General features: G+C 35.7%; 1 protein-coding gene across 15 annotated transcripts in view; it reads right to left on the bottom strand.

Annotated features, from left to right (window-relative positions):
- CEP170 (centrosomal protein 170) overlaps window positions 1–23612 on the bottom strand; it is a 132979-nt gene that overhangs the window by 42359 nt on the left and 67008 nt on the right. For 9 of the 15 annotated variants that reach the window (XM_065935630.1, XM_065935632.1, XM_065935624.1 and 6 more), the window contains exons 7-9: window positions 22718–22852; window positions 14224–14700; window positions 9377–10020 (exon numbers count right to left, since the gene is read on the bottom strand). In XM_065935630.1, the coding sequence (XP_065791702.1) occupies window positions 9377–10020; window positions 14224–14700; window positions 22718–22852 (1256 nt within the window). The remainder of the gene's footprint in view (window positions 1–9376; window positions 10021–14223; window positions 14701–22717; window positions 22853–23612) is intronic. The other 6 variants (XM_065935638.1, XM_065935636.1, XM_065935637.1 and 3 more) reach the window with 2 other exon arrangements.

Raw genomic sequence — 23612 nt, 5'->3', positions numbered from 1 at the left:
ACCATAGGGCATTTAAAAAATAAACAAACTATATATAAGCTCAGTTGCTCAGTTGTGTCCAACTCTTTGTGACCCCCTAGACTGTAGCCCACCATGTTCCTCTTCCATGGGATTATCCTGGCAAGAATATTGGAGTGGGTTGCCACCTCTTACTCGTGTGTGTGTGTGTGTGTGTGTGTATTTTTTTTTTTTTTTGCTGTCCTTGCTCTCAAGGAGCTGAGATCTAAATCAGGAGCTTAGGGGAAAAGAAAAACAAAACAACAGAATGCCATTTGAACCAAGCAGAGGTACTCTGTAGTTAAAAAAGAACTAGGCAATATTTTTAGATTTAATTTTAAATTTAAAGAAACTAAACATTCTTCAGGATGATAAAAGAATAGCATGTATAACAAAAGTGAGCCTATGAAAAGTCTGACCTTGGTTTTTCACTACCATATTATCACTGTCGTAATTATTGGTTCAGACTATACTGAGAATGTCCAGTGTCTAACTCTGAAACTGGAAGTTGGAGAAGGGGGAATAATCGTCTATCAAACCCAAGATTAACTTTCGTGGGGGTAAATATTACACCTACTGAATACTTGAAAGAGGGATCAAATTACATTTGGTAATCTCAGACATAGGTTGCACACATTTTGTGACAGAAAGCTGACAGAAGTGTGAAAAAGGGTAGAGGAAGGGAGAAGACCTATGCATACAAACGGGATAATACTAATGTAGAGCAAAAGAGCAAGTGAATAGCGATAGTTCTCAATGTATTAGTTTAAAATTTTCCCAAATCAATTGAAATTTGTAATTTATTCTCCCACAGAAATGGAAATGGGGCTTCCCTGGTGGCTCAGATGATAAAGAATCTGCCAGTCTCTACTAGTTCAAAACAACAGTAGAATTTCTCATGGGTTATGGAAATCACCTGACACATAATAGTTCAAGAACTATGCAGAATGCTAGCCATTAACATCAGGGAACAAAATCAGGAAAATTTAATACTAGTTGAATTTGCAATTTTCCAAGAAAATCTAATTTCATTTTTAAAATTCAAACGCTGACAAATTCACTGGAATAAATGGTTCTGAACGTTTAGCACTGTTATTTCTACATTTTTAACCAATTTTTAAATTTAAAATCAGACAAAATTATAAAAGCTCAGAACGAGGGTACAAAATATATAATTCTGCATGATACACAAATAAACACAAGTACATGCATATTCACGGAGCGTTATTCACAACAGTCAAAAGGTAGAAACAACCCAAATGTCCATTAATGAGTGAACAGATAAAAAAAAATTTGGTATATCCACACACTATTATTATTTTTTTATTATTCAGTCAAAAAAAGGAATGAAGTATTGATGTATGCTACAGCATGGACAAACACTGAAAAGACTGTACAAAGTGAAAATAGCAAGTCATAAAAGGCCACATACTATGAGATCCCATTTTATGACATGGCCAGAAGAAGCAAATCCACGGACACAGAAAGTAGACTGGTGGCTGCCAGGAGCCAGAGGACAGAGTGACTACTTAACAGGCGTGGGCTTGCTTTATCAGGCGATGAAAATGTCCTGGAGTTACACAGTGTTGATGGTTGCACAACAATGTGAATATACTAAAAATCAATAAACTGTACACTTCAAACAGCTAATACAGCAAATGTTATGTGAATTTTGTTGTTTAGTCACTAAGTCGTGCCTGACTCTTTTGTGACTCCATGAACTGTAGCCCACCAGGCTTCTCTGTCCATGGAATATTCCAGGCAAGAATACTGGGGTGGGTAGCCATTTCCTTCTCCAGGGGACATTCCCAACCCAGGGATCGAACCCACGTCTCCTGCATTGGCAGGTGAATTCTTTACCACTGAGCCACCTACCTGTTTGTTTGTTTGTTTTTAAAGGTGCCATATAGAGTTCCAGAAAAACATCTATTTCTGCTTTATGGACTATGCCAAAGTCTTTGACTGTGTGGATCACAAAAAACTGTGGAAAATTCTGAAAGAGATGGGAATACCAGACCAGCTGACCTGCCTCTTGAGAAACCTGTATGCAGGTCAGGAAGCAACAGTTAGAACTGGACATGGAACAACAGACTGGTTCCAAATAGGAAAAGGGGTACGTCAAGGCTGTATATTGTCACCCTGCTTATTTAACCTATATGCAGAGTACATCATGAGAAACCCTGGGCTGGAAGAAGCACAAGCTGGAATCAAGATTGCTGGGAGAAATATCAATAACCTCAGATATGCAGATGACACCACCCTTACGGCAGAAAGTGAAGAGGAACTAAAAAGCCTCTTGATGAAAGTGAAAGAGGAGAGTGAAAAAGTTGGCTTAAAGCTCAACTTTCAAAAAACTAAGATCATGGCATCCAGTCCTATCACTTCATGGCAAATAGATGGGGAAACAGTGGAAACAGGGGCTGACTTTAACTGCAGACGGTGATTGCAGCCATGTAATTAAAAGACGCTTACTCCTTGGAAGGAAAGTTATGACCAACCTGGACAGCATATTAAAAAGCAGAGACATTACTTTGTCAACAAAGGTCTGTCTAGTCAAGGCTATGGTTTTTCCAGTAGTTATGTATGGATGTGAGAGTTGGACTATAGAGAAAGCTAAGTGCCAAAGAATTGATGCTTTTGAACTGTGGTGTTGGAGAAGATTCTTGAGAGTCCCTTGGACTGCAAGGAGATCCAACCAGTCCATCCTAAAGGAGATCAGTCCTGGGTGTTCATTGGAAGGACTCATGCTGAAGCTGAAACTCCAATACTTTGGCCACCTGATGCGAAGAGCTGACTCACTGGAAAAAGACCTTGATGTTGGAAAAGATTGAGGGCAGGAGGAGAAGGGGGCGACAGAGGATGAGACGGTTGGATGGCATCACCGACTCAATGGACATGGGTTTGGGTCCTGGTGTGCTGCAGTTCATGCGGTCGCAAAGAGTCAGCCACGACTGAGCGACTGAACTGAAAGGCATCATCTGACCTTACCTTCTTCCTTTTCATCTGTCTCGGTAAATCTCTGTCCTTTCCCAGAACCTATCCTACATCCTTGATTCTTCCTATTCTTTTGGAATCTTACAACCACCTTTTTTTCCTTTTTCTTCACTGTTTAGCATTCTTTTCCTATTAGTTCCTCCTTTTGTATATTCAAATCACACTCAGTTCTTATCTAATGCTTCTACAGTTAAAATGTCCAGTTTCTCTCCTTTTTATGGCTTAATTCATTGTCATGCATTCTTTTCTTTCATACTTAAAATCTGGCTGCTCATCAATTACCATCTTATGCTTTCTTTGCCAAACAGATTTTTAAGCATTAAGTGCTTAAGTGGGTATTAATAGAAACTCAAAAGTATTTCTAGATTTCTACTAATCAAAGAAATTCCCCTAAAACTTACACGTTTCTTCTGATGCAACTTTTGCAGCTTTCATATTTCTTATTACAAAGAAAAACTTACAAAACACAGGTTTTAAATTATACATTTTAACAAGTTATTTTGGAATCAAGATATAAACAAATTTCAGCACATAAAATATAGGAAAATCTGTTTGTGGAGACCTCACTGCATTTAATCAATCTATAAATCCACTGAAATACATTAGCTAATATATAGCTAACCACATATAAATATTGATAAACATAAAAATCAAGTCAGTAATTTTTCTTTCTCATTTACCCATTCAAAAGATAATTACTGATTGTCTACAACATACTAGGCACTGTTCTAGGCACAAGAAATACAGACAGGATCAATACAAATGAGATCATTCTAGAAAGGATAGAGAGAAAATAAACTAGCTAGAGGTAAGTTCTATAAAGAAATCACAGTAGTATTATAAGAGGGTAATGCTGGGGCTATATTATAGATAGAGTGGTTAAAGAAAGCCTCTAAAAGTAAATTATGAGAAGGAGGTAGGCATGCAAAACTAAACCAAAAAACCACACAGGGAAGAGCTTATTAGACTAGGGCACAGTAAGCGAAAAGCCCCTAAAAACCAGGAAAATAAATAAGATCTCTTACAACAGTAGAGAAAGGAAAATCTGGGCAAACCTTTTAAATCTTAAGCTTTTAACTAAAAAAAAGGTGAGGGTTTCCTTATGAAGCTTTGGGGATTAATACAGCGGTAAAGAGTTTCCTATACCTAAGAAGGACATGGAGTGTTAAAAAGGGGAGAGGAGCATCAACAGAATGACCAAAACTGAATTCTCCTGATACGAAAAAGTTTTTTAAGTTGTTCAGTGAAGAGACAGCAGGAAAGAAGATTAACATAAAAGAAAAAAAATCAAGCTGTCAGAATTTACCTGTTAAGAACCACTATTTGCTTCAGCCCTTATATTAACTCAGATTATTTCTGGATTGATAAGAATTAGAAAAAAAATAATTAAGTCAAATTCCAAATGCAGGCTCTAGTATCAAGGTCCTCTTTTACTATTCAAGGCTCTTATCTGATCTCTTTTCCTTTAGTTCCCAGACACCTGATTTGAGTATATGAGTGGACTCTGTACATACCTCCTTCATCTGTGTTCTAACAGGCTCTCTACATAGATTTTGACTCTGCTTTATCACAGGTCCCTGGCTCTGACTTAAACCTAGAATCTTGCTGTGAATGTCAGCGTTTGGAATATCTTCATTCCAAATTGCTTACACCTGGATCCAAGTTCTCAGCACTGACTTCCTTTGGGATGTCTCACTGCTGTCGATGTTTCTCACTTTGTCTTTCCAGTCCTGTATAGTTCTCCTGGTTCTGGATTCTTCCCTACCACCTGTTGCCTACAGAATCAGCACTGATAGATACAAGGAGCCATGAAGGGAGAGAATATGCTAATAAGAGGCATTGGGGGAATTAAACTCAGGAAAGAAGTATCTGGCTGAACTGGTCTATGGTATTAAATTTATGGAGAAGAAAAATACTTTTTTCAAAAGAACCTCAAGCCCTCTACAAAGACCAGTATTTTTTCTTTTCATTTAATATTTGGCTTTCTGTTTTCACTACAAGTCTTTCTCATTTAGCTTAAAAGTCTATGAAGTAGCCCTGACAGTATCCTCCTCTTCCCTTAGCAGTGTTTTGGACGAAGGAGTGGGGGAAAGAAACTGGTGCTATGATGGGTTCTCTAGGTTATTACAGGAAAGTCAAAGGAGGGAGGTCTAGGGGAGGCTATCATTGCAGTGGAAGATAATTACCTTTAATCCAGGCAGTTATCAGCACTTTCTTATTATAGCACATCTCCATGTAAGCTTAGATGTAAAACTTAAGAGTTCTTTATAAATAACAGACATTTGCGTTAATATTATAAAAAGTAAATTTGGGGACAAAGCATACAGTAAGTTTTATCTACTGACAAACACACAACACAGACGTACAAACCAAAATGCTGTAATCCCGTTACTTGGAGGTTGGGGCAGAGAGACCTCAGTGCCTTTGAATCACATAACAGTATAACTGACACAGAAAAAGATAATGGTGTTATAGCTCGATCATCTCTTTAAAGAGATCCTACTTTAACAGTATGCAACTTCTCCTGAGTTGCAAGGCAAGTATATGTTCTGCTTATCATCTCTAGATGCAGAAATACAATGTACTTTGGGGAAAAACTGAAAAGGCATTCTAGTGCTTATCATATTTAACGTCAGTGTATCATATGAAACTCCTGCTGACTCACTTTTATTATTCTGTCTTTGATTCCAAGGTGCTATTGTTCTTTTGGTTTTCTCTTACTCCTATGTTTGACCCTCCTTTATTCACTCTTATTCCTTTGTCCACCTATACTGGTATTGCTAAGAATTTCGTACTTTGCCTCTTTTCACTTTTTTATACTCTTTCCAGGTGATCTCATCTGTATTTTGCATTCACAGCCACCCTCTTGTAATTCCAAAAATGTTATTTTAGCCCAGATCTCTTACCTAAGATCCAGACATTTATATTCAACTGACTACTGGACATGTCAGTAGCTTTTTAATCGCCTTCTCTGCTTCCAGCCTTTCCAACTTTCAATCCATTCTTCACACTTATGACAGTGATTTGCATGTCACTGCCAGATTTAAAAGTGTTCAATGATTCACAACGGCATTCAGCATTAAAAAAAAAACACTAAAGTCCTTAATATGATATGGAGGGGCTGTCAATGTCTAGTCCAATCTCATCTCTCTGAAAGTAAGTGTGGTCCTCTGAACAAGGCCTCTACCCTCCTGGGCTTTTGAAAAGATTGCTCCAAATTTTTGAAAACCTCTCCTTGACTATGCCCACTATGGGATTAATCCCGTATGCTTCAAAATGAGCTCGGTTGGCATTAAATTCAGTATTTACTGAGGACATTTTATATGCCAGGCACTAGGCTCCTGCAGTCATGGAGTTTATATTCTTGCAAATGTGCACATGTGTGTGTTTGTGTGTGTATTATAGGGGAGCAGAGAGGCAAACAAATAAATAGGAACTATCAAATGGTGATAAAGCTTATGATTAAAATGAAACAAGCTGATCTGACAGCATGGAGGAGGGGAAGGGTGTTTCCTTAAATTGGACAGCTAAAGACTTCTCTGAGGAAAACCTGAGATCTCCTCATGGAAGCTATTCGTACCCTTGCCTGAACAGTCTGCTTATCAAAGCATCCACCATACTACTTTTAATGCATATGTTTTCACTTGTATGTTTCCATGCCTCCATATACTTAGTTCTTGAGGGGAAGAACTCTGTCTTTTCCATTTCAATCTGTCTCCTAACACAAAGCTGGGCACATGGCAGATGCTGAATAAAGGTTGAGAAAAAAATTAATGAAATAAACCAGCTCTCAAATGAGGGAGTAAAAAAGGAAAGAGACCACATTGAAGTTTTCAGACCCAAATAACAATTACATTCAGATGGACAACAGCTGGTGGTCCCCACTTCCATCCCACACACTCTAAAAGGGAGAAAATGGATGATAAAGCTTACCCGAGCAACTTGATATGATGTTTGAATCTCCTCCCATCCTCCCAAAGTCCTTCTTACGCCCTGATTCTATTTTGGGTCTTTGTTTTCTTAATGCTCACAGGTTACTTCATTTTCTTCAGACATTTGTTTCCCCAGAGCCTGACTTGAGTTAGCCTGAATCTGACCTCTAGCTTTAACCACAGCCAGTAGAATCTCAGTTCCTTTTCTTTGGCATTCACAACATAATGTAGTGACCCCTGCTTTTCCCTACAATTATGGCCTTAGCTTTGTTTTCTGCTTTATACAAACTAAGAATGACTGAATTATCTACTCAGTCACATTCTGACATTATTCCTTTAAATGAATCCTGCTTTAGATTCTTGGTTTTCTTTATCCATAGTGTGACCATATAATTTGTCAGTGAAATTGGGACTCTTTTTGAAAATGAAAAAAAGGATGCTTATTATGGACAGCAGGTATACACCAGGTTTTGTTGTCCTTCTCTTCATCCAGCAGTTTACTTTTCAAGAGTCTCAACTGCCAACAATGACTTCCTTCTTGACTTTCTGTTGTTGTGGCCAGGCTATTTCCTTGTACTTTAACTTCCATTTGAGTTTCAGATTTGACCTTTTCAATGCTGAGGAACTTTTTAGGATTTATCAAAACCTAGTGTAGAGATTCATACATGGAAACTCCTCATAAGGTTAATAACATAGCTAACATTTATAGACCTTTTATCATAAGATAGCATTTTAATAATAAGCCTCTTATATATTTTATTGAATTCTTTTTGCAATCTAGTGTTCATTCAGTGTACTTATATCTGGTACATCTAGTACAGATCTGTCTGCCTATGAGTGTTCATGTTTTTAAACTACTACAATATAATCTCCCACTGAAAGATCTTTGAATAGAGAAACATCAATAAACTATAAATGAAATATATATAAATCAAACAAAACTACACTAGAATAAAATATTAATCTGAATTTTAAAACTTATTAGCTTTCTTCTTTTCAAAACCTATCCTTTTATTTTCTACTTGACAGTATCTTAAATAGCAATATACTTGTTCTCCATAACCAGAGGAAAAATTATAAACTTTAATCTGAAAGTACTGTCATTATTGATTCCCAGTGTTGAAAATAATTAGAAATGACTGAGTCATTTTCTATTGCTACGACTGTGTTCTTAGCTTTCCTTTACTATTATTAGAAATATTACTTTATCTGTTTGTTAATTTTTAAAAACTTCTTTATTTCTCTTTTTTTATTTATTTCTCTCATTAACAACTACCATAACATCTATTTCCTAAACTACTGGGTTTCCAAAAGTCTGAAGCTCTATACCCTAACACTGAAAAATTTTGAGCATTTTCTCAATAAATGGATGTTAAAAATTTTATATATATATATACACACACCAATGTAGTAATAGACTGTATACACTATAGAACACCCTCTTAAATAGAAATAAAAACTATGAAATTAAAAGTAAATATAAGTCCTAATAATTTTCCTGCTTCCCAAAGGGTTACCTTGTCTACTCTCTAAAAGATCACTGTGTAAGCTCATCATCTGAACTAGTGTATCTCAAACGTTAATATGCATATGAGCCCTACTTTTAAAGCAGATTCCTTTTCACTATGTTTAAGATGGACTGCAGATTTTGTATTTCTAACAGGCTCTCTAGTGATGTTAATGCTGCTCACATGCTAAGTAATGAGAACTGAAACAAGAGCTTAATGCTTAGTCAAATTTATGTTTCTATCTTCCAGGGGTAAAATACACAGCAGATTCTAAAGTCAATCTTCCATTACTGGGTGCAAAACTACTTTTTAAACCATACAACAATCATTATACATATTAATCAAAAACAAAAATAAAATCTGTAATGTAAATAATCATCATGACTAGGTATACCCTTGGTTAAACTCAGAGTATCATAAACACACTGATTTGGCTTTTACACATTTCTTTTCTATCACCACAGACAGCAGTGAATAGAAAATAAGAGAAGAAACTAAGGAGAAAGAATAAAATGGATTAAAACATGTATTTTCATCTGCTCCCAAAATAAAATTAATAGGCAGGAAACCTGTGTTTAACTATTTTCAACTGAGGCTCATGTTTATATTAATGGAGTCAAGAGCAATCAGGTTTTCTTTGATTTTTAGTTTTTAAATGCAAAGTGAGCATGGTCAAGATATGGCATTTAAAAAGTCAATCTTAAATTATTACAACTTTAAAAGGTCCAAACAGCTTATATGTACAGAACTTTACATATGAAACTCAGGCAAATTCAGAATATGAGCAGAACAAAATCAGAAAGTATTTTGGTCTTATTGTTAGGTTTCTAGTTCCCTAATAAAATCCTAAAGTTTTAATATACTAACTACATGAAAACATTTTATATCCTCTAATAATTTCCAACAGTTAAATACACCACGAGAAAACTAGTACCAATTATTTACCTTGTCAATCATTTTTCTTGCTTCCACTTCCTCACTGTTGGGATTCTCTAACTCAATGGTATAAGTACCCTTGTCACTTTGGTCATCATCATTATCCTTTTCAGAAGCAGCGGAAGTAGCTTGATTTTTTAACATTTTATCCATCTCCTGGCTTGGTCTGTGCCCAAGACTCCCTGAACTTCTTAATAATGCAGTTTGTAGGAAGGGAATTGACACCGATGGCTCCTCTGATTTCTGTTTTAACAATTTCCCATGTGGAACACCATGCCCCCCTCTGTGGTGCGCAGAGCTAGTCTGTAAAGACAAAGAAACCACTTTGGCATCTGCTGTTGGAGATTTTGCTTTTTCAAGTTTTGTATGTGGTGCTGAATAAGTAGTTTCCTGACACAAGATTCCCGTACTCTGAGTGAAAGAATATGACCTTCTTTTTCTGGGATTGTCTTCATCAAAGAATGCAATCATAAAAGCAGTTTGACTTACAACAGCTTGGTCTTGATGCTTTTCAGTAGCCTGGGCCTTCTGTAGTTTTTTCTGTTCTGAATGGTGGCGCCTTAAGTGTTCCTCAAGAGTTGCACGCTTGCTACAACGCCTGTGAGCCCCAGCATTTTCTGAGTCGCTTTGTGTACCATCATCATGTTTGTTTCCTGGACACAGAAAAGAAACCACATAATAGAGAAGGGAAAAAAATCCTATGTAGAAAATCAAAGCATATACAAAAGTGCTGCTTGTTCTGCCCCTCCCCCCTTTCAATTCAAAGTCATATGTTCTTTTCAGTAACAGGCTCTGCAAACTTCCCTCAATTGCAATGCTTACATTCAAATTTCATCAACCAACAATGAGTCCTTTATAAACACTTGAATAGGATTACTTTTCTTTCTTCAAATTTTAACTTTATAATAGTTCATCAGTGCCTTAAAAGATAAGCAGTGCTACAACATCTGTGATAGTCTGTGTTTGTAACATTAAATATTAATCCTGCCTTTAAACTTTATATGTTATTTAAACAATCAAAAATTTATATATAGCATTAGAAAGGAAAAGACAGAAAAAAGTGTGATCCCACCAAAATGCTTATCATTACAAAGGAAAAGAGAATGCAAATGCTATAAAAAAGAGTGTGATGAATCGTTAATTTCAGTGATGTTCAAAACTTCCAAAAGTACAGCATTCCTTTCCTTTTTAATATATAAAAATGCAAATTTGCAGTTTCCACCAATTACTGTACAATTCTTTACAAACATCTTTCTAGCTATGATAATTTTTGCAATTTTGTATGTGTGCTCATTTAAACTCTGGTGGCTTCAATGAGTTAAATAAAGCATGCTAAAAGGTCTAGCGTGGAAAAAGCATAGACTATGAAATCCTATATAAACCTACCAGACAAATGGCATGTTGCTAAATATAGTGAGATAAAAATATGTTTTCTCCATTAAGCATATAGAGTCAAGATAGAATACTGCAGTTGAATTTTGAAAGCATCAGCTTCCTAACAAAGGCTTTTTGTTACTCTTCATAGCTCTGTTAAGGATTAAGTGTGAAACTTTATGAAAACTACTTGATTTTTCACTGATTCAGAATTCTTATCATGTAAACAAGTACACTGGAGGAAATAATCAAATGACAATTATTATATTCTTACAGCATGAATTTAATGGAAAGTTGAGTTATTCTATGTGTGTTTTAGACTGAGTCACAAATGAGGGCTTAAAAGATAGCTCTTTAGAAAAGAAAGCTTAAATGAATCTAGTCAACCAGGTGTATTTCAATATTTCCAGAACTAAATCTGAAAATCTTCCTTCAAATTAGCAACTACTGAAAATGTAATACGAAAAGAAAAAAAAATAAAATAAAACAGTGTTTAGTTTAATTAATGGAATTCCTGTCCTGGTAATTAATCTAGGGATAAAGGATAGGGAGATGGAATGCAGAAGCAAACAAAACCACTAGTTCAAATATAAAACTCGTGAAAAATAGGACATTGTAAAACCTATTTCATACTACACTGGATATACTGAAAAGGAATCCAGTTTTTAAGAGCTGTAAATAACTAAACTCCCATATTTCATGTGTTGTGGGACCAGATAACCCACATTACACACATATACAATATGAAAACATCATCTTTACAGACTCTAGTTTTTGTTCAGTTCAGTCCTGTCACTCAGTTGTGCCTGACTCTTTGCACCCCCATGGATTGCAGCATGACAGGCTTCCCTGTCCATCACCAACTCCTGGAACTTACTCAAACTCATGTCCATAGAGTCAGTGTTAGTTATATGTTATTTCTTGTAACAAGTTATATGTTATAACATAGTTACATATGTTATGACATACTTATATGCTAATTCTTGTAACAACGTATAAAAATTTGGTGCTTATCTGGTGTCAGGGCTTTTCAGTATCTTTTAAGTTATAGGTTAAAGGGTTATAGATTAGCCATTTTCTTTGTAGAAAATTATTCTTCTTTTTCATTTCCCAGTGTTATACAAGATAACACATCTGCTCAGAACTGTAATTTTTGTTATTTAACAAAAAAATCATTAGGAACTATTAAGATTTTTTTCTGTTTTGTCCATCATTAATCATGCACTAATATGTTGAAGTTCTTCTAGTATTTTTTAGGATAGATTGACTGTAACTAATCAGTAGCTGTGGCCAAAAGAAGCTTCAACTCTCCTAAAGGGTAAAAGTATATGGGCTTTGTGAACATCATTATCTTCACTGTCCCAAAGCACGTGCATTTCACTCTTGCAGGAGCAAGGTTGTTTTGTTTTGCCTACTTTCAAGTTTTTGACTGATCTAAGCAGTTGCTGAATGTCTAATTATTGTAAAATAGTTTCTATTTGCTATACTTATATTAATTTAGAGTCTAGGTATATACTTTTGATCTCTTAAATTGTGGAAAAGCTTCATCTAACGATGGCAGGTCTAACTTTGGGGGAAAGTAAAATGTCATTTGTAAATAAATCTGAAAAAATAAAATGGATAAATCTTGGATCAAAAATGAGGCATATTCACAAAGACATTTTCTGAGATGGTTTGTAAAATGTCCTGAAGGCAAATTTAAAAGTAGGGTTCTATGCAATAGCAACATACTAGAATGTATCTACCTATAAATGAACTCTGAGGGATAATAATAATTTGTATAATTTCTGGCAAGGATTTAAAAAATCTAACATAATATATGAATACAGTCTGAATGTGAACATTAATGCCTCTAACGGGAATCAAAATAACAGCTAAAACAGAAAACCGTCATTATAAGTAAAATTACAGCTACAATAAAAGGGTGTAATAAAGGTTTTTCTCTTTTTTTTGGCCATACCACATGTCATGGAGGATCTTAGTTCCCCAACTAGGGGTGAAACCTGTACCTCCTGCAATGGAAGCAGAGTCTGAACCACTGGAATGTCAGGAAAGTTCCATAAAGGTATTTTTTAATGGTGGTTTATCTTGTAGCTCATTTGTGTACATTTATTAAGGGTGGTCTAAAGAACATATTATTTCTAAATTTTCAAAGTTTACACTACTTTTTACATTATTCTAGGATATTAGTCTTATTTTATCCAATGCATAAAAAATTATCAGTTAACAAATGGGTAGCTTTTATACGTAAGCTTTAACCTATTATATATCTCAATACATGGATAGGTCTCAATTATATATGTTATTATCTTAGTAGGAGTAAAAACAACAATTACATGTCAAAAGTTTGTATGCCAGGTAACTGCTTATGATTATAATTAAATATGTTAATAGGCCCTGGCAAAGAATTAGGTAATCATACCATCTCACTATCTCGAAATGCCTTAGAAGCAAACAGGAAATAGGTATTTTTTCAATTAGGTGAATAGAATCCCAAACCATAAAGTACAGGTTAAACCAGGGTCGGTTTTGTCAATGATAATGAAGTCATTCATTGATTATTCAAACTACTGAGTACCTATCACATACTCAAGTCCCAGGAAAGGGCTAGAGATATAAGGTAAGTAATAAACAATCCCTGACCTCAACAAGTATTCTTTTAAAGCTCTTCAACTTTTTGTATGGTAACAGAATGATCAGATTAACATGTAATCATTTCCCTTATAGTAAGTTTGTCAAATAAAATCAAGATATAGTAACATAAATCTGTATTCAGCAAATTCTAAATTAAAATTTAACTAGCAAAACCAATAAGGGGAAAATGATTAGTTGATACTTTGATGTATTTTAACTAACTTTGGTCAAGTATTTTTAATAAAACATATTTAATAATTATTTCAAAAAGAAACCTTTAACTGCAATTTTCACTAGTGAAAAAATTCTTAATTCAATTAATTCCTAGTATCACTCAATAAAATTTGTTTCATGATATGAGTATCTTGAGAACAGTCTGAAACACTCTACCAACAATGTGACTATATTGCCAAAGTAGAACTATAAGCCCATAATTCAGTAACTTAAAATGTTCAAAATCTACATATTGACATTTTACAGGAAGCACACAGTTGAGAACAGAATTAAACATATATTTTCCTTAAATTAGGAAAATGATGAGAACTGCCTTCTAAGGAATTCCACTGGTGAAATGAATGAATATTTCCACAGGAAAAAGAAACATATTTAATGGCATACATATAAATTTACAAAACCAATTTGGTTTTGGCAAGAAAATGATGGCAGACTGTTTTGATTGAGTAAGTTGGATACGGTCAGAATGGCTGGCTTTTGAACTTTAAGATCAAATATAAACCTTCAAAAAAGCAGAAGTAGAAGCTTTATATCATATAATTATTTTTCTAATCATAGTTTGGTAACTGTGAAGACTGAACTTAACCATATAAAAGGAAGTTCTGAAAAGTTACCTTTCAACCTTTTCAAGTAAACTGGAACATCACTTTTAATACTTTTGGAATCCTCTTCTGTCCTTTCCCATACCATCTGAGGAGGGTTGTTCTGTGCTAGCCAGTCAGCTACTTTGTTTTCGGGTGCCATCATTCCAGTTTGAATCCCTGGCAGGTCTTGAGTTCCAGGAGAAGACTTCTTTGACTTGTGGCGCTGATCAGAAGTAAATTTTGTCACATGATCTCTAATAGTTACTTTCCCTGGGGTACTGTCATCAAATTCAATGGTAAATGAAGCATGCCCTGCACCTGTTGTATGAGAACTTGGTGTGTCTTTTGTTGGGATTTCATGAATAGTGCTCTCTGTTATTTGTGATGGTTGCTGAAATTCTTTTGTAGGGATTTCAAAATAACTTGGTTCTCTACAGAAAGGAAAAAGTACTTCTTCATTTGCAGCTGCAGATTGTTCTTCAACTTGCTTGGCATCTACGCTGCACCCTAATAAGAAAAATAAGAGAAAATTCAAAATATTTGGGAGCTTCTAGAACTTGAAGGAGTACAGTAATGGCCACTTCCATTACTCCATGGGAATCGGAAGGCAGATCGCTGCTTAGATGAAAAAGAATGACAAATGTCATAAAAGAGAAATAATTTCGATTATAAACATGGCATTCCCATTACCAATAGGAGATGCAAGATAAGCAGCAGTGGCAAAGGATAGCAAAGTAGTTAAGAGATGGGATTTTGCATGATTAGGTCTATATTGTTTCCAACGTGGATCCAGAAATTATCAAAAGTACAAAAGAAATGAAATCAAATGTAGATGGAGATGTATGTTCAATGTACATATCTACAGAGGTTAAAAATAATATGAATTTCCTTATCAAGTAAGGAGGATGAAATATTGCAAAAACAAGTACATTTCTAAAGGAGAACGAGTGTTCAAATGAAGAAAGAAACATGAGGTTAATACATGAGCAGCATTCTGGACAGGATGATTTTACTTACCATTCTTCACAATCACAATTCAGAGACATTACTTTTAGAATGAGAAAAATAATATTACTAATGTGTGATCATTACAAGAAGACAGATAACATTTTATAAAGAAAAGAATGAGTAAAGATAAGACATGTGGTTTGCTTGTAAAATGCAATCCAAGCAGCAGTGTGAAACAAGTAAGGTAAAAATAGAAAATTCAGTTGCCAGCCAATTAATTCCAAAAGAAAATTCATGTATATTTCTATACAGCAGAATATGCCCAACTGTCAAAAATCCTTAGAGGAAAGCTGAATTTTAAATCTCAGATCACCAACAAGAGTTGGCATAAGCAAGTAACTCTGGAACACTACTCCCCTGTTGCTTCAGAGACAAATAAGAAGGTATGAAAATAAATGCATCTCTATATAAAATATGTGAAGGCATATAAATGAAAATGATAACTGAAATGTTTTAATTAAATCTGTTATCAGATATTACAAATGCAAAAAAAAATTTAAGATTAAACTGCTTTGGTTTTCAGGAAGCAAAAGAACTATTTTCAAGATGGTAAAGAGTGAATTCAAATAAAAACTATTTCCCTAAAGCTCAAAAAAGCATTCCTTTTAAAAACACACTGATAGAAAAATCATTTACAGATAATTTATTAGGAAAGAGTACACAAGGGACAAGGTTGTTTATAATAATTTTCTAATTAAGTGAAGTATTTGGTCTCTTGAAACATTTTCCAAATATTAAATACTGATGGAAGTCTTCTGGTGCTATAATCAGTTTCTTAGCAATACTCTGAATATGAAACAGTCATAAAACTGTCTGCTTTTAGATTATACAAGAATGTCACGGCAACGTCTCTACAGTTCAATGTGTGGCACAAGGCAGTGTGCGCGCTAAGTCGCTTCAGTCATGTCTGACTGTTTGTGATCCAAGAACTAGAGCCCACCAGGCTCCTCCCCATGGGATTCTCCAGGCAAGAATACTAGAGAGGGTTGCTATTCCCTTCTCTAGGGGATCTTCCCGACACAGGAATCAAACTCACGTCTCTTATGTCTCCTGCACTGGCAGGCGGGTTCTTCACTACTAGCACCTTCTGGGAAGTTCCAAATTAAGAATTATCTCCAATGTAAAACACAACCAACGAGGAAGGCAAAGAATTCACCTGCAATGCAGGCGAACCTGGTTTGAATCTTCCTGGGTTGGGAAGATCCCCTGGAGAAGGGATAGCTACCCACTCCAGTATTTAGGGGCTTTCCTGGTGACTCACACGGTGAAGAATCCAGCTGCAATGTGGGAGACCTGGGTTTGATCCCTGGGTTGTGAAAACCCCCTGGAGGAGGGCACAGAGCATTAAAGACATCAAGTTCCACTTCCAAAAAAAAAAGTGAATATTACACAAACAGTAAACAGAATATATAACAAAAACAATTTTTAACAGAAAAATTATCCTTGTCAAATCTACTTAGTTTTTCCTCACCACTGAAAATAAAAAAAGTGTATCAGAAAAACTCTATACTATCAAAGCAGTAATTCTACACACTACCTAGAAGAGGATACACAAGATTCTTAATAACCTAAGTAATGTTTCAAAAACTTCTTTATTAAAGAGTTCATTTATTTTTTCCTTATTATTAAAATGTCCACTTGAATGTTTACTTTGAAGGCCTGTACCTTAAAATTACCATGAGTAAAATGCATTGGCTGCTCTATATATATTGATAAAATCACTGATTTTTTTTCATACACTGGTTTATTTACTAATTTAATAATGTACTGTGCCTGATCAATTTCATATAGAACTATCCTTCCTATCTACCTGTCCTCATTCATTCATTTTGCTTTCCATATCCTTACAGGTAACAACAGAGTAACTCTGAGGACAAAAAGTGGCAGCTTCCTACTACCACTACCTGAATACTCAAATAAATGATGTGACTGAACTATGGAGCAATAACTACAACAAGCTGGCCCAGGGGCATAGCATTTATCATCTACTTGTCACTACTGATTCAAATGAATATGTTCTCAATTTTCCTCCCTTGAGAAGCAAAACTTCACAGTTATTTCTGACACACTTTTAACATGCTTTCACTTTATAACACATTAAAAAGCAGAGGTCACCAATTGCACGTAACTATTTTTAAGATTATTATTTCTGAAGTTATTCCTACTTCAAAACTGACTTTCCTTTAAAGATTAGAATCTGAGACTTCTATACGTTAACACCCAATCTATCCAGTAATCAGTTATCTAACAATGTCAAGTAGCACAACAGAGTAGAAAGAGAGCATTCATGATCTGATGATTATAGCCAAATAGCCTGGTTTAGCAGAAAGCAGAAGGAAGATTTGAAATCAGGTAAGTCTCATCTCTATCAGTTCTTAATTCTCATTTGTCTCATTGTAAAATGAGAAAATAATACCCACTCATAAGATTGCTGTGAAGATTCAGTGAGGTATATGTATTAACTGAGATAGCATAAGTCACCCAGAAGAAATCTGGAACAAAGTAGGCATACAAATAAATGTTTCTCTTACTCTTTCTCCCCCAACTCTCCAACACAGCTAACTAGGGAAACAAGAAACTAAAACCAAACATCTAACTCTAAAAGACCCAAGACAGATATGACAATACCTATACCCTCTTATCTTTACCAGGAGGAAAGTCCCTTATTGAGAACCTTTTCTTTGACTATTTGCTCAGATTACTTGTGACAAATCTGGAGGATATGTAAAAGCAAGGATTAAGGTCAGATATACTGCACTAAGAAAGCGAGTCAACTGGTCGAGATAAGTAAAAAAACAATCAAGAGCAGAAACGTTATACTTGGGATTGTAGGCCCACTAGAGAAATTATTAAGAGTCTTCTAAATTAATACAGAAAAATAAAACAGCTTTCCTCTCTCAGTACTGGTAACAATCATTCTGAAATTTATTAATTTAACATTCATTTCTCTTCAAAACCTGTTTTATTTATACTAAAGTAAACTCAGTCATGTCTGACTCTTTGCGACCCCCACGTACTGTAGCCCTCCAGGCTCCTCCACCCATGGAATTCTCCATTCAAGAATACTGGAGTGGGTAGCCATTCCTTTCTCCAGGAGACCCTCCCGACCCAGAGATTGAGCCTGGGTCTTCTGCACTGCTGGCAGGTTCTTAACCGTTTCAGCCACAAGGGGAGCCCTAAATACTCTTAATGAGATTAATAATAAAACACTGGCATGAATAAAATATTATTAGAATAATTTCTATTCATACTAAAACTTAATTATTAATCTCGACTAAGAGTATTTAATAAACGATCATGCTAGAATCAATTATGGTTATCTAAACCAGAAGAGCAATACCCTTAAGTTCTTAAGGCATTTTATGATGTGTCACTTTCCAGGGAATCTCATGATATACATAATCTAGAAAAAAAATGTTCCCTTCCTTCTTCTGTACTAAATTACATGAAATATTAAGCTATTTCAAGATGCTTACAAAGACTGTAATTATGAAGGCGAATTCTACTTAAGATATCCATCCAACCTAGTACGTTCAAGTACTTCAAATTACAAAGACTGGGACACTCCTTTTACTAAAAAGGAATTACAACTCTAAAGTTTTTAAATTTAGTTCAATTAGATTAAAAAATCAGTGTAAAAGAGCCAAAAATCTACTCTTTACAGTTGTATGCAACCTTTTCAAAATGTATGCAACACTTAGAGGCCTTTAATTGTAACTTTAAAAAGGTTTAAATCATGTTAGCAGGTTGAAGAACACATCTGAATTAAATTGAGAACAAGTTCTCCTTTAATAGGACTCAAAATATTCACACTACTTCAGGAGAACTTCACTGCTCTACTATTTGCTTCCAGGGTTTTGGGGACTTTAAGGTAAATCGGTAGGAGATTCTGGATACACATGGACCCACAGAAAGGGATGTAAGTTACTAGGGAGTAGATACTCTAGTATCCTTTCTGGAATGCTCACCTTTCAAAATAAGTACTAAGATTTTGGGGTGCTAAAGAAGACTCCCTTGGACAGTAAAGAGATCAAACTAGGCAATTTTAAAGAAAATCAATCTTGAATATTCATTGGAAGGACTGATGTTGAAGCTGAAACTCCAATACTTTGGCCAACTGATGCAGACAGCGAACTCACTGGAAAAGAAAGACCCTAATGCTGGGAAAGATTGAGGGCAGGAGGAGAAGGGGGTGACAGAAGATGAGATGGTTGAAAGGCATCATTGACTCAGTGGACATGAGTTTGAGCAAACTCCGGGAGACAATGAAGGACAGGGGAGTCTGGCGTGCTGTAGTCCATGGGGTCACAGAGAGTCAGAAACAACTTAGCAAGTAAAGGACAACAACTAAGATTTTACATTCTAAAAACTGGTAATGAAGAAGCAAATCACTTTGTTTTTACCAGAAAAGACTGCTTAGAGCACAAATAAACTAATCATTTATATTTCACAATTTTAAACACTTAAAAAAAAACTTAATTTCACAATGACCAAATGAAATAGCATTTAATATACATTTTCAAACTTCATTCTACAATACGTGCTGGCATCATAAATTACATCAGACTTGTAAACTGTTTCCCTCATCCTATAGTAGTTTAAAAAACTACAAATGATGAATCTGAAACAATCACGTCCTGATGCTAATATATGAAAGTAAATGAGACTCTCATTAAAGCTTTTAATCAGCTGAATCTGACAGAGTGCTTTAAGCTTCTTAACAGAAGATGTAAATCACTAAATTCCTTCTAACTCAAAAATAATCCCATGATTATGAAGCAGCTTTTGTCATCTGGCAGAAAAGATACTCAATGAGAGAGGCTACACAAGCTGGTAATCATTTAAGAATTTAGTTCCATTCACATAGATGAAATTACTACTGGACACTTCACAGATTGAAATTCATTTTATTATGCTGAGGCATGAGGAACTGATTTTTATGTCAATTTGTTTTTGGGGTGTTTGTTTTAGTCTTTATACTCTACAAAGTATATTCTTTTGGAATGGTTGTGTGTGTGTGTGGGTGGGTATGTAATGACTGCTGGAAATGTTAACTGTGGGTAACAGCATGGACTCTAAGTCAGGCCACCTGGGTTAGAATCCCAGCTACACTTTTTCTAGCTGAGTGACCTCGTGAATAAACTCACATCACTGTGCTGTCACTTCCGTAACTATAAAATGGGTATGATAATAGTAACTACTTTCAGGTACAGCTATGAGGATTAAATGATTAAATATGCATGGGGCACTCAGAAGACTGTCTGGGTAAAGTAAGCAGCACTGAAGTATTATCTACTGTTAATAAATCATAGTTTTGTCTCCAGTGCAAAAACTACAATTATACTTCACTGTGTTCCACAAGATATTTATTTCAGATTTCAGAAGTTGTTTTGGGTACAAGATCTTTAACGGCTAGATAAACTCACCATCACAATTATTTTCAGGATCTGGGAACATTAAATTCTGCTGTGTTTCATTTAACTCCCTAATAATTAGTACATTTTTTTCCTCACTCTTCTCTCTCTTCTTTCCCCCTTTTCTCCCTCCCTCTCTCTCTTTCTCCTAGGTGGCTCTAGTACACATGATAATATAACACGTAATCCTTGAAGTAAGAAATGTGCAGTTCAGATAAGGGATACACGCAAAATACTAAATAAAAGTGTTACAATACACATACACAGACATATCCTTTAGAATTTTATACTACTGGATTTATGTGTATATACTCCTATGGGAGAAGAGAAGGCAGGAGTTAGTCTAATTTTGCGGGAATGCACTCGGAGAGCACTAAACAACTGTAGTGGGATACAAGGCTAAGCAAAGTGAGATACAGCTACAAACTCTGACATAAAATCTGTGCGAAAATATAAAATCTTCACATAAAGTCTTTGTTAAGCAAAGATATTAAAGGACAGCTTAGATTTATTGTACAAATTAATCTGCAGAAAGGTTGAAACCAGAAATAGTTCAGTTATGATTCAATGGGGAAAAAAAAGCACAACAGAAGTAGGCAATGTACACAAAAATTTCAAATAAAGTAGACATTCTTGACTGTCTTCCAAAACCCATTTCCTATTCCTCCCTCCTAAAAGAACTCCAACATTCCCAGGTATCTGCTCGTCCCTGATACAGCTCATGTGCCTTAAGGGAAAATTATCCCCACATTCAAGCTTCAGGATGGGTAAGACTGGTGTAAGGGTAACCTCATAACCTTTGCCAGGGATTGGTTCAGAAATAAGCAGGTGATCTACTCCTGAACCCATGCGGTCAATGAAACGACAGATGTGTTAAAAACTTTGGGGAAAGTTTCCAGGGGGTCTTTTAGAAGCAACCTTTGCTATTTCCAACTGGATGTGATCAAAGTAGCATGCACCCCAAATGCTACTGGCAAACAGCCTATGAGTATTAGGGGAAACTTCCTTAGTATGCAACCACTGAACAGAAGGGCTGAGAGTCCGAGAGAAAACACTAGCTGATGATGCCATTGAGATGCTGCATTAACCAATTCTAAAGTGGTTCATTATTTAAGCCGGTACATTTCCTTCCTGTTTAGTATCAGGTGGCATTTCTGTTACTTGCATCTGAAGGTATGCTAAATAATATTAAGCTTCTGAGCTTGAACATGAAGAAAAAGTTGTGTTGGCCACAGAAATAAGAAAACTGAGATGGGACTTTATTTGCAAAGTTGACAACTTTAGTTTGGGGCACTTTAAGAGCAAGTTGATAAGGCCAGCTTTCTTAGACCTGTATCCTGGTAAAATTAGAGCATATTTATGAATAAGAACCAGTGTCCTTATTCTCTGACTAAGAATAATGTCTTATTTATCTTGTAGAATTATGGTGAAAGGTAGAAAGTTGATGGGAGTGCTGATGGAATCTATCCTTGACTCAGAGTCACAGTTGGCTTTACATACTACTCCCTGGTGCCTGTATTTAATTCCTCCAGTTTTGATCCTTATCTGCCATTATCAAGGAAACCGGCTGTTCCATCCACCAGTGTTGATGTCCATGTCAAGTCCTTATGTAAGAGGCAACTGATACTTCCATTTATTTCCTGGAAATCTTGATTTTCTGGCTTTTGACTTAGTTCATTACTAAATTTCTCCAGCAACACAAGAATATGTTCTTTGACTATTATTCTGAGAATGTGATTCAGAATTATTTCTTCATTCTGGCTGCTTAACAGCTAATCTTGTTGCTATCACACCCCCCAAAATTAGGAACACTGAGATTTTAAAGAAGCTTAACTTTATACATTTTGAACATAATAAAAATTTTTCGTTTAAAAATACGATTATACGCTTGTGAATCTAGTGAAAACACACAAAGTTAGTCTGCATTTACGTGTTTTGGTCTAATTAAAACATTTTAATAATTATTTCAAAATGGCCAACCATATAATTAAACTATATCATTTAAATAATAGGAGATACCACTTTTAAGAACAGATAGGTTTTTGCTTTGATAGTAAGTTCTTCCTAAAAATCATTTAATGTCATAGTCTGAGATTTTTTACCTGATGTTCCAGTTTCGTGATTTTTCTCTTCGGGTTTGCCATTTGACTTGAAAGGTCTCTGTTCATCCGCCTCATCATCCCCCCACCATGAAGGCTGCCCATATAATGGAGTACCACGGGGCATGGCAGAAGTATCTGTAAAGAAGTGGGGAAAATCTGTCTAAAGCACATGAAACAGGAAAAAAACCAAACAAACATGCTTTTGGAGAATGCTAGAATTGCTCAGTTGACTTAACGAAAAAACAAAGTACAGTTGACCACTGAACAATGCACCACCCTCTCTGCAGTTGAAAATTCAAGCACAGTATAACTTATAGTCAGCCTGCTCCCCTGGTGGCTCAGATGGTAGAGAATCTGCCTGCAATGTAGAAGACCCGGGTTCAATCCCTAGGTCAGGACAATCCCCTGGAGAAGGAACTGGCAACCCCCTCCAGTATTCCTGTCTGAAGAATCCCATGGACAGAGGAGCCTGGTGGGCTAGAGTCCATGGGTCGCAAAGAGCAGAACACTTATTCAACAACTTTCACTTCCGAATCCACAGTTCCTGTGTGTTAGTCACTCAGTAATGTCCAACTCTTTGCGACCCCCTGGACTCTAGCCCACCAGGCTCCTCTGTCCATGGGATTCTTCAGGCAGGAATACTGGAGTGGGTTGCCAGTTCCTTCTCCAGGGCATCTTCCCGACCCAGGGATCAAACCTGGGTTTCCCCCATTGCAGGCAGATTCTTTACCATCTGAGTCATGAAGGAAGCAGTTCTGCATTCACAGATTCAACTAATGTGAGTTGTGTAGTGTTGTAGTATTAACTATTGAAAAAAATCTGCATTTTTTTTTAACATGGTGCTGCTCAACATGGAGAAGGCAATGGCAACCCACTCCAGTACTCTTGCCTGGAA

The sequence above is a fragment of the Muntiacus reevesi genome, chromosome 5, assembly GCF_963930625.1.
Source record: "Muntiacus reevesi chromosome 5, mMunRee1.1, whole genome shotgun sequence".
Lineage (NCBI taxonomy): Eukaryota > Metazoa > Chordata > Mammalia > Artiodactyla > Cervidae > Muntiacus > Muntiacus reevesi.
This window is presented reverse-complemented; position numbering and strand designations above follow the sequence as displayed.